The sequence below is a fragment of the Belonocnema kinseyi genome, chromosome 6, assembly GCF_010883055.1.
Source record: "Belonocnema kinseyi isolate 2016_QV_RU_SX_M_011 chromosome 6, B_treatae_v1, whole genome shotgun sequence".
Classification (NCBI taxonomy): domain Eukaryota; kingdom Metazoa; phylum Arthropoda; class Insecta; order Hymenoptera; family Cynipidae; genus Belonocnema; species Belonocnema kinseyi.
In genome coordinates, this window is record NC_046662.1 from 83,458,241 (window position 1) to 83,471,047 (window position 12,807).

General features: G+C 30.3%; 1 protein-coding gene across 4 annotated transcripts in view; it reads left to right on the forward strand.

The window, feature by feature from the left end:
- The window catches only part of LOC117174486 (POU domain, class 6, transcription factor 1), a 224,597-nt gene that overhangs the window by 192,157 nt on the left and 19,633 nt on the right, over positions 1–12,807 (forward strand). For all 4 annotated transcript variants that reach the window (XM_033363642.1, XM_033363643.1, XM_033363644.1 and 1 more), the window contains exons 3-8: positions 841–1,018; positions 1,129–1,284; positions 3,856–4,047; positions 7,795–7,956; positions 8,185–8,483; positions 11,363–11,579. In XM_033363642.1, the coding sequence (XP_033219533.1) occupies positions 841–1,018; positions 1,129–1,284; positions 3,856–4,047; positions 7,795–7,956; positions 8,185–8,483; positions 11,363–11,579 (1,204 nt within the window). The remainder of the gene's footprint in view (positions 1–840; positions 1,019–1,128; positions 1,285–3,855; positions 4,048–7,794; positions 7,957–8,184; positions 8,484–11,362; positions 11,580–12,807) is intronic.

Below are 12,807 nucleotides of genomic sequence, written 5' to 3' on the forward strand. Positions count from 1 at the left end.
ATTCTGAATTTTTAATATCAAATTTGTTATCAGTGACACAAAATAACTTTATAATTTGAATTTTTAAAAAGTTATATTATTTTTAATTCTTTGGTTGCCGTATTAGATTCGCTATTTTACATTTCGGAATTTTTTCAATCAGATTTAAAATCAGTGACTCAAAATACCTTAACTCAAAACCTTTGGTACTCATATTGAATCCGTGATTTTGAAATTTGAATATCAAGATTGACATCAGTTTGTCAGACTACTTTTATAAAATGGATTTAAAATAAATCCTATAATTTTTCAAATCTATTGGTCGCCATATTGGATACTTAATGTAGAGTTTTCGAATTCGAATAACAAAGTTGCAATCAGTGACTTAAAATACCAACTTTAAGTGCTTACTACAGCCAGAGAATGCAATTTTCGCGCTCTTAAGTGCATGTATTTTATGCTACTCACTAAAATTAAGAGCAAATAGTTTTGGAATATATATAAACAAATTAAAATAGTTTATAAAATTAAAATCGATGATCAAATAATCTGAACCTAATACTGGAGGGACATCTCTTATAATTTGGATGAAAATTTGAAAATAAAAAACATCCTTAAGTCAGCAAAAAAAATGATATATGTTAATGCAATTTTCGATGGTATTGAAAAACTTTTGATTTCATTTAAACAAATTAGTGCAAATCTGAATCAACACTTTTCAATAGATATATCCGTTAATTTCCAAGATATCGGTTTTTATATCTAAATTAGAATGACTTATTATTTATTCATATAAAGGTTTAAAGTTGATTTTTCAATTTGTTCTTTACCATTTTTTAATGTAATTCTTTTTTTATTCAGGAAAGTGACAGGAGTAGTAATGGAAGTCCTGAGCCGGCCTCGGGTACGTTACAAGAACATCATCAGATGATGTTGGAGGAGATGAAAAGCTGCCGAAAGAGGCGGCGCAGTTCCTCACCCGAAAATCTGGACCACGCAAAACGTGCTGCCAAAGCTCAAGCTCACCTCAACGGTACAAGTGTGTATAAATGGGATTTATTTGTATTAATTTTTATCCTTTTATTATTTGGAACTATTTTATTATTGTAATGTAAACAATTTTCTAAAATAATTATGTTTAATTTTCAGTGGCGGGTATGGTGACCCTTCAAAACCTTCAGAATTTGGCTAATCTGCAAAATTTACCTCAAGTTGCCTCACTGGCAGCCGGCCTCCAAGGGATGACGGGATTGACTAATAATCAGCTAATTAATACTCCCCTCAATCTCACAGTTAGCTCATCTGGTAAATCACAATCAACTCTTTTTTTGTTTGCTGCCAAATCGGGAAACCGGGAAATTACAGAAATTTTTGGAGACCGGAAAACCGGAAAAGGACATTAACCTTATTTTATGGCCGGAAATTTTATAAAATTTTCAAATAAAAATCTATTCAATTTCTTAAAATATAAGGAATTTCCTATCATATTTGGAATAATGTAATTTAAGATTATCTTTTATGAAAAATTGTTTAAAAAATAATAATATAAATAATATAAATGAATGAATGTTTTTTAATATGAAACTGTAGTTTAAGTGTTGAGAAGTGAACAATACTTGAGTTTAAAAGACGAGATTATGAATCCGTTCAAAATGTTAGAATTCGCAGATTTCAGCGATAAAAATTAAACTATTTTGAAATCCAAAATAACTTAAAATTAATAGATTCATAATTAAACGGTTATATAAAATTTTAAATTCTATTCAAGTATAGTGTCAGTTTAAAATATTCTACATTTAATCCATTCAATTTAAAATATTTTAGTTCAGAAAAAGAGCAATTCTTAAATTATAGTAATATTTGACTGGTTAATTAAAGCAAGTAATTATAAATCAATTATTTAAAAGTGAATGGTTTTAAATAGAAAGCAAAACTTCACAGAGCTAAATTCTAACTCTAAATTTTAATTGTTCTATTTAAAAAAATGTATTTCTAAGTGAAATTCTAGAATGTTGGTGTATAAATAACAATTGAACACTTATTAATCTAAAAAAAGTCGAGTTACTTGAAGCGATATTTGAAAAGATTGATTGTGAATAGTTTCAAAAGAATAAAGAAATCTTTTTGAGATTCCTCGAAAAATGGACAATTATTTTTTATTAAAAAAATTTTGTTTAAAGAATATTTAAAAAGATTAGAAAAGGTATCCAAAATGGTCAAAAAATAATCTGGAAGATTTTAACGTTTTTTTTTTATTTTGCCGCATTTTCAACAAATTTGAGGGAAAATTCTAATCATTACGGAAGATTATAATTTGAATAGATTGAGAAAATTGCAAACAACATGTAGAATTTTGAATATATTTTTGAAAAGAAGTTTTAGTTTTTCAAGGGGTTTGAAAGGTTTTAGGAGAATGAAAAAGTTTTCTTGATATTCATAAAAGAATTGTAACTACAGCCTCTTTTACAGTTCCTGGCATTAATGCCAAAAAATCCGTTTATTTGTAACAAACTTTCAGTACATGCATACACGCCTTGAAAAAAATTAAATTGTTCATTCGGGACGACTGAAAAATCTCCACAAACAAAATTCCCGACACTGTAAAATTCTTGAATTGAAAAATTCCCAAATTGAAAATTCCCTAATAATAAAATTCGCGAATAATAAAATCGCTGAAAAATAAAAATACCGAATTTGAAAATTCCCGAATTATAAAATTGCAGAAAAACAAAAATACCGAATTGGAGAATTCCCGAATAATACAATACGCGAATAATAAAATTGTCGAAAAATAAAAATACCGAATTGGAAAATTCTCGAATAATAAAATTCAAGGCAGTTTATAATATTACTGAATTGGAAAATTCCCGAATAATAAAATTCCCGACAGTCTATAATATTACCGAATTGGAAAACTCCTGAATAATAAAATTCCCGACAGAAATTTGCCGAATTATAAAATATCCAAATTGTAAAATTTTTGAATTTAAATAATTACAATTTTTTATAAGTCTATTTTACCGATTACAAATACAATAATGAGATATTAGTTTTAAAAATTATTTTTAATGTTTAAAATTTTAAAACCTATTTTTTAAATTTAAAATAACATTATTTCTAGATAACACAGGTTTTTTTTAATGTTAATAGCATTTGAAAAAATTACAAAAAGCGTTTATTGTTTAATTTAGATCATTGGCAATGATAACGTGGATTCATATTTTTTAAATCTTTTTTGTTTGTTAAAAATTCATAATTGTGCCGTTTAACTAATTTCAATTTAAGAATGATCAATTGAAAAATATTAATAACTTTTATTTTATACGTGTAAATTATTCAGCGTTTAAATACATCTTGTAATTAAAAAATGTTTGAACTTTAATTTTAAATATTGAAAATTCTAGAATTACATTTCCGATGATAAATATGTTGCTAGGTTATAATGTTATTTTTAAATAGTGCAAGTCGTACATCGAATTATTAAATTAAATTGAGAAAAATCAAGAATAATTAGAAAAGTAGAACATCTCCTTAACTATTCTTGAAATATTCTCCTGCTCAATCTTAAATTAGTTTTACATTCAGAGTAAGCTATTAAATTTTCACTGCTTTCTTGTAATCATTCTTTTGTACTCCATATTTTGCAATTCATATTAAATAAATCTCTCGACCGCTATTATTTAAAACTTTTTTCCAGAATGGAAACTTTGACATCTCATTGATGATTATGACATCCTTTTATTTAATACTGACTTTTGTTACGATAATAAAATGAAGCGGGAATTAATGAAACATTATTTTTCAATCGTCTGGAGCTAATAAGATAATGATCAATTTGAAAATTAAATTTTTATTCAAAAGTCCCTCTGTTTGCAGCTGGAACGGTACCAACTCCATCGAGTACGACGGTAGCATCCCACCTTTTGCCACCAAGTTCGGCCCCCATGGCGACTCTTCCCCAACTCCTCTCACAACCTCAACCCGTCGCGATGCCGCAGTTCATTTTAACGTCGGGTCAACTCGTTCAAGGCATTCAAGGTGCCCAACTTCTCATACCAACTTCGCAGGGTAAGTAATTCTTTTAAACTTACTTAGAAATCTTAAAAATGGATTTTCTTTTAATATGCCTTTACTATGTGACTTTAAGGTATTCTAATACTATACAATTCGGGATTTTTTTTGGTCATCAAACAAAAATGACTAATTCAGAGCACTTTTTAGGGATTTTTTTTAAAGGGAAAGTCATTATAGTCACTTTCTGAATGAAAATATGACTACTTTTTTGTTTCTATAAATTAATTCGTGGATCACTTTAGGGCATTTTTAAATATCTTAAGAAATTTTTAACAACTAATAATAACTTGAAGGGATTTTGTAGAATTTTACCATATTTTTGTAAATTTCAAGGAATATTCAAGAGTTTTCAAAAAACTTCCAGAGATTTAAACATATTGCAAAGCATCTAAAATATTGTTGTGTAATTTGCAAGATTTTGAAGAATTTTCAATAGATTTCAATAATTTTAAGGGAATTCAGAAGGTTTTAGGACATTTTAAAAATATTCTAGGGAATTTTAAAGATCTTTAGAATTTTTGAAGGTATTTCAAAGTACTTGAAATATTTTAGGATATTTTTAAAGATTCCAACGCATTTTCTAAGATTCGAATATTTATAAGGCTTAAATGAATCTAGGGTTTGAGGATGTTTTCAAAGATTCAGAGGGATTTTATCAGATTTCTGAGGATTTCAATAGTTTTCAGGGATTTTAAAATGATCTCAAGGTATTTAAATAAACGGCCTCAAGAGTATTTAAAATATTTGAGTGTGTTTTATAAAATACAAAGAAATGTCCATAAGCTTTAAAAAGTAGCAAGGACTTTCATAGAATACAACAGGATTTGAAATATCTTATGATATTTTTAATACATTTCAATAGTTTGAAGTAATTTCAAATGATTTTTAAGATTTTAGGGGATAATAAAAATTATTGGTACTTTTTAAGAGTCGCGCAAAATTTCAAAATATTCGAAAAAATTTAAATTTTTTAGGATATTTTAAGATATTCGAAATTTTTTTTAATAGGTCATCCAAGGAATTTTATAGAGCTTTAAACAGTTTCAAGGGATTTTAAAAGCTTTTAGTTGATTCTGAAAGATTTTAAACGATTTTTAAAATAAATTTTAGTGTACTTAAAAAAATTGCACAAAACTTTTAAGGTATTATAAATATTTCAAGGTTTTTTTTTAGTTTGGAAGATATGGAACGATTATATAAGACCTATACATTTTCAAAATATTTTTAAAGATTCCAAAGGGTTTTTAAAAGTCTCAAGACTATTTCGATTAATTTTTCTAGATATCTTGACTTCAAATTTCATGTAATTTCACGGGATCTTATAATATTCAAATGGATTTCAAAGCATTTACTATACAAATTGAGCAATTTGTCTTTTAGTTTAAATGTTCTAAATTCAATTAATTTTCCCATCTTTTGAATTTTTTTCAATTCACTTTATTTTTTTATTTTTCTGAGTTTCGTCAAATTCTTTTTATTTCTCTTAATTTCCTCTAAATTTACTCCAATTTTACTTGAATCAATTGAATTTTTGAAATTTTTCCAATTTTCTTTTAATTCTGTTGGATTTAGCATATATTGTTTTTAAGTTTCACGAATTCGTTAAAATGCGCCTGCAATTCTGATAAATATCATTAAACTCTTTTGCATTATTTTCAATTAAAAAAAAATCGATCTGTTATTAAAGCACATTAGTAACTTATTTGCTATTTAAATAGGTCCCTTGTTTCAAGTAAGGTTGTGGTTGTATTAAAATTTTTACGAAATTAGAATTTTGGTTTTTACATGTTAATGACCAGGAAAATAAAAAACTTAATTAGGAGAAAATCAGGCAATTTTAATGATACTGATTTTCAATAACGATAAATTTTCAAACACGCGATCTTTTCATTTTTAAATTTTTATGCTAAAAAATTGTTTATTTTCATGGAGCTTTAGTTTAGATGACAGTAAAAGTTATTCGCCTAAAATTTCTTTGTGTGGCTTAAATAATTAGGAACAAAAATATTCAAGTTAATAATTTGCATACCGACATTTAATCCAGTTTTCAAGCATTGGATCAGGTGAAATTTTAGACCATCTTTTTCCTCGATAAAGTAAGCTATTTTTCGTCCAAATCCCAGTATACCTTAACAAAATTAATTATTTCTCTGAACTCAAATAGAAAATATGTTATCCATAATCCGAGATAATTATATGTGCCAATGTTTATCGAGCAAGTAAATCCCTAAATAAGTATCTAGTTAATTCAATAAGAAGGATATAGAGAAACGGTGGAAATTGAGCAGAAATCCTTTCTGTCCATCAGGCGTTTGCAATCCGCCGCTGACGTAAGTTGGGATTTCAGGCGGGAGTTGGGATAAAGTCCTAATCACACTGGGTTGGCTGCATAATATTACACAATCGAGTTTGCGCCGTTATAATATCGGCTATCTCTGGCCAGCTCGGACCAGCCAGCGCGGGACCGGGCCGTCGCATCGTCCATACTTAGTGGCCCTAGACTAGCCCAGCGAGCACAGGGCAAACTCTGCAACTAATTTCAATGTATAATTAACGTCTCACTACCATCCCCTTTCTCTTCTCTCGACCACCACCTCAACCTGACCGCCCCTTCTCCCCCATCTTCTATCATCTCTGTCCTTCACAACCCCTCGACCATTACTAACACTTGTCCAGCTAACCCTGATTGCTCCTACACAGCGAATTCTGCCTCCACTATTATATTGATTGTGGTTCTTCCACACTAACTTCGTTTCTAACCAAGTTGCTGACTCACATTTTGTCAATAGTCAATAACTTCTGTGATTCTGTTTAAATGGATTCAAGTTATCTCGAAATATAGGTGCATGTGCTTCGCCGTCCTCATGGACCAACGGAATTATAAGCTTCACGAGTAACATGCTTCAATTGAATGCTTTCCAAAATTCAATCCAAGAGTTTCATCGGGAATGACGTTAAGTGCCGGTCAGTTCATCCTGCGGTCTCCTGTGTTTCCAAGCGCCAGTTTGTTGTCTACTTCAATCTTCGGAAAAAGACGCCAATCATCCAGCTGGAATCTAAGCCAAGCCAATCGAACCGAGTCCATCAGATAAAAATCTTGCCACTTGTTTTTTACTTCCACTCGCGAATCCTTCCTTAATGCTTTTCCCATTCCTCCATTCACATTCACCAGAAAAACATTGAACTCTTCTGAAAATCATCAGTTTTTGAAGTAATATCTACTGGTCATCCTGTATACCAATATTTAAGGCGAAGAAACAATCAACTTATAAGACAAGGCAATCAGCTTAGCGAAGAAGATTAAGGCCAGGAAGCATTGATCAGATTGTAATTAGGATTAACAGAGAAACTTTTATGGTTGTTGAGGAAACCGGATTTACTTAACGCAGATATACATATAACACAGGTGCCTCCTCATGATCAGTAATCATATTAAGCGAGTGTATAGGATTATCAGATTAACGGAGCTGGAGGTAATCCTGAAACTATTCTAAGTATGATTAGGCGTCCTTCTCGTAGCCCAGTGCAGCCCCGGTACCTGTACCCGATATTAAGATCACGATAATAGTTTGCCAACTACGCTAGCCTGCGAGTATACCGGCCCTATGGGTTGCCTAATAATCCCTCTATGAGACTCTGATAAGTTTACTACCCATCTCGAATCAATAGCCCGTCATAGAATGGAAGGCATTTCAGCACTATGAGATTTCGGTTGCTCAGTCCACCAACTTTTGCTTCCAGGTATTGCCACCCAGACGATCCTCACCATCCCTGTTAGCCACGTGACGAATAATCAAATGGTTAACTTGGCTCTTAGCAATGGTCAAGTGGTCTCAACGACCTTGGCGAACCTTCAGTCGATTGCACAACCACAAAGCTTGATGAATACTCCAACTAGTAATGGTATGATATCAATCCCATCAGATGAGAAATTTCCTTTTTTCCAGATTATAGAGACTAACTTCTGAATGGGACTTGCCATCCTAATAATTTTTTATTATAAAATCAGGTCTCAGAAATCAGTAAGTACTTAAGTCGACAGTCCCATTCAACAGTTAGATCGATCGCCCCATCGCACTGAAAATTGCTTGAACAAGTAGATTAATTTATCAACTGAAATTCTGATTCCAGTACCAACAAGTCCCAGTTTGGCGACTGGGTTGGGTTTGAACCCAGCAGCATTACCGCACCTCCTTGGAAATAATTCGGCGAGTCAGCAATTGTTAAATGCGATGCAACCACAACAATTATTACAAGCGGCTCAAGCAGCCCAAGCGCAGGCTCAAGCTCAAGCACAGGCTCAAGCTCAGGCTCAAGCCCAGGCTCAAGCTCAGGCTGTTCAGGCTGCTCAAGCACAACAACAACCCCTCCTTTCAACCTCCCCCCAACATCATGGGCACCGGCATAGTTCACACATGAACCATTACGCGGTAAGTTCACCTAACTTAATAAAATCTCAAATATTTCATGAATTATTGGTAATTTTGGGTCCATATCAAGTAACCGATTATAAAATAATTTCGCATATTTAAAGAAACATTTGGATTTTAAATTTTATTGGCATATCTTCTTACAAAATGCCTTCAATGGTCTCTGAGGACTTCTATAAACTATAAGACCTAATTTTTGCTAATGGATAACATAACGTTTTTCATGAATGTGAATAAAAGTGAAAGATAAATTTTCCTACTTTGTAAAATCCTTAACATTTTGTTAACTAATGAAAGTATCGTAAATTCCTAGAAAATTGCACTAGAAAATACTGCTTTGCAGGTACAGTTAACATTTTTATGACAGTCGATTTGATTTGTTTGTCTGTAGCCATTAAAAGAGGTGAAAAATTCTACTTTTTTTAGGGTTTTCCAGAGTAAACATTTTACAGTTTTGATTTTATGTAGCTTAAGTCTTCACAAAATTCATAGTTTTTGCATTTTATGGCTTTTAACCAATTCTCATTGAAACAAGCAAAATTGCCGTAAATTGCACCGTCAATCCAATAAAAGTTTAATATCCACAGTTTTATTGTCAAGAAAAATGAATTTGCGGTATTATTGTTTTATATGGCAGCGATTTTCTACCGCAAATCTTGATATGTTGAGAAACTGGATTTGCTTTGGTTTGTTTGCTGGACAAGGTCTAACGCTTATCCAAATCAGTTATAATTTACCCATCGCCGCAGCCACTAGAAGTTTCCCATAAGATTAACATGGGAAAATTGTGCAAAAACGCTTAATTTACGTAGCGTTTACATTTAAAACTTTTTTATGGTACACATAGGAAGGTGATCTCTATGTAACTCTTAATATATCTTAATTGTTGTAAACTTGAAATTTTTAAAATTTACAAAGTACCGGGCGCGAAACGTAGGATAGAAATGGTATTTTCAAGCCAAGGTGGCGACCGATTGAAAAGTCCAAAAAAGTTCGTTTTTGCATTTTTCAAATAAATATTTGCACAATTTGCAAAGAAAAAATGTTAAAAAAGTGAATCCTACGATCCCAGAAATCAAGAATGTTTAACAAATCAAAGATGGCCAATAAAATGTTCCAAAAGTGGCTTATTTCGCTATATTTGAAAAAATATTTAAAACCTTTATTAGGAAAAGAAGTTCAAGTTTACAAATCATCGCATGATCTCAGAAATATAACATTTTGAAAAAATCCAAGATTAGCCGCTTTCTTGGATTCTTATACGATTTTAGACTTCTGGGACCATCGAATGATTTCTAGAGTTAAACTTATTTTTCTAGTAAGGGTTTAAAGTATTTTTCTGAACAATGTAGAAATGATCATTTCTAGTTTTTTCTTTTTCATCGGAAATGCGCCGCGCTAGCCCTGAAATCGGATTTTTTATTTATATTTGTATGCTTTTAAATAGTATTTAATGTTAACTTTATAGTTTGAAATAGCTTAATAATTAATTATTTTGGTGACAGGCTTTATTTAACATTTTCGAGATTTGAAGTAATTGTTTAGTTGTTATTTATGCGTCAAACTAAAAAATATATACTTGTAAATTAAACATTTAACAAGTTCAGGGTCGAATTATTAGCTTCAGATAGTTTGTTTGTAATTGCTAATTTTTAATAGAGAGTCAAATATTGTTAAATATTTTAAATGTTATTTTTGCATTAGAAAATTTCATTTTGCAATGATTCAAAAATATACTATTTCAGACCGAAACAATATTTGATTATAGCATTAGAACTTAAATAAAAAAGTTTAATTATAAGACTATTATTTTAATTTATCACGTAATTTACTGTATTTTAAGTCATTAAATAGCTTTTTCTTTAGAAAAATTTCACCTCCGTTGGCTACCATATTTTAAAATTACTAGTTTTAGAGAAAGAAAATAAAAGCTTAAGAGGTAAAAAAAAATGAATTTTTTCAATAAATTATTCATAGGTTTCTGTGAACATCAATAAAATAATGCAAAATTTTCAGACGTTCCATCGAATATAATTCATTGTTTGAAAATACTGTTGTAGTTTTTTTTTTTCTTTAAAGATCTGAACTTGGAAAAAATAATTCGTATTGTACTTGAATTGTAAAATCATTTATAAATCTATTTTTCAAGTAAAATGAATTTCTGTATATTCAAAACAAAACTTATTTCTTTTAAGTTAAGACTTTTGCGGAATTCAAGGAAAGATCAGCACAATTTTTATATCCTACATGTATTTAAACTTACCCTCTTGAGAAAATAATACCGATCTTGTAAAAAAATATTAATTTTGTAAACTGTGATTTTAACCAGAGTCTAGCATCAGTTATTTGCTTAAACTGATTCCAGATTCTTGTAACAGTTTTGAGTAATTTATTTTATCAATTTAGGGGTGTTCGAATTTTCACTACATATCCGAAATCCCCCCGATTAGCGGTATATTTTAGAACTTTTTAAACTAACAATGAGGTGCAAAATTGAAACCTATATATCACAAGAAAGGACAGGGAAAAACGTTAAATTCGATTCGGGAAATGCGGAAATTTGTCGCTAATTTGAACAAGAAATTTCGCTAGACACCCCGATGTAGAGACAAACGATTTCCAAAAAAAAAATTAAAATAAGGATCATTCTAATTGTTATTATGAGGAATGAGAAGGGTTTGATGTGAAGTAAACGTCAGGAATAATCGGGGCGAGGAATCTAGTTAAGAAAGTATTCACTGTTCCCGAGTACTCGTCCCACTAATTAGACTCCAAAGTGCCCTTCGCGACTCGGTTTCATTATTAAGTACATAATTGGGAGTTGGGAAGTGGCCTTTCGTCGGTGTGAGATGATCCCTTTTTTACGATGTTGTTTTCAGCCTACGGAAAAACACCACAGAGAGAGACATGAGCAATCATCGCCCCTGAATGGGTCCGTAGTATCCGCTGCTTCCGCCCTCAATCGACTCGCTGCCAACAATGGCGAGATAACGATCACAACAACACATGGACCTGGTGGAACAGGTGTCAAAGCATCGCCTAGCAGTTTGCACAGTCCCAAGGATGAAGACGATGATCTTCTTAATGACTCGCCCAGTAAGTTTTTCTTATTATTCTTTGTCAACTTTGAAAAAAAATTTACTCGAAAACGCCTGGAGATAAGGAAGATCAAAATATCTAATATAAATCTACGATAGGTGAGTATATCTTGCTATAAGCTGCTATAGGTCAGGAAATTCTTGAAAGTCGGGGAATGTCGGGGAAAGCCTGAAAGAGTTCAGGGAATTTCGATAAACTGAAATTGAATTTAATTTGATTATTTTTTGAAAAATCAAAAATAAATTTAAAAAAACATTCTTTTGGTTTAAAAACTCAAATCTTTTATTGGGAGTTCATCTAACTGTTTTAAAAATGGTCTCTTATCGTAGAAATTTTCTATTTCTTAGTTTAAAATACTCCTGCTGTTTAAAAGGACCTTTTTCTGGTTAGAATATCAACTATTACATTATTTTTGAGAATTCATCTTTTTTGGATGAAAATTAAACTGCTTAGGTAAAAGTGGAAAAAAATGATAAAAAAATCATTCTTTCAGTAGACAATTCATTATTTTACTTGGAAATCTTTTATTGATAAAAAATTTAACGTTTTTCAGAAAATACTTTTTTTAAATTAATTTTTGGAACTAAAAATTTAATTTGTCTATTTTTGTTGAATTCGACTGTTTTTGACTAGAAGTTATTATTTTTTAGTGAGGAAATGCATGTATTTTTTTTTAATGTTTGCTTTTTTGTTATAAAATTTATGTTTTTGGTAGAAAATTCAACTATTTGGTTAAAAATTGATTTTTCTATTCAAAATTTTTAAATTTATCTGCTATATCATCAGAGATTGTACCTTACCGACAGTAGATCAACTCTCCAAACCATGAAGGCAGGAAATCTACACAATATCGATCAAGTTAAGAATCTTCAAGAAATAATTTTAATTCATTTTTCTTTACTTGAAGATGCATGATTTTGGTTGAAAATATATATGGGTTGTTAAAATTTTCGCTTTTTGGTTAATAATTAATTCTTTAACATGAAAATGTAACAAATCTATTTTTGCTTAATAATTTATCTTTTTCAGCTGAAAATTCTTTTTTTGTCAAACTCGTCTTTTTCGGACTGAAAGTTAAATTATTTCGATAAATAAGTTGTTTATATTTTTTTATCCAAAGCACAGTTGTTTTCACAAAAGTTTGTAATGATTTAATTCAACAATTTTGTTGTAGAGTATCTTTTTTTTTAAATATATATTTTCGGGTTGAAATCTCGATTACTTT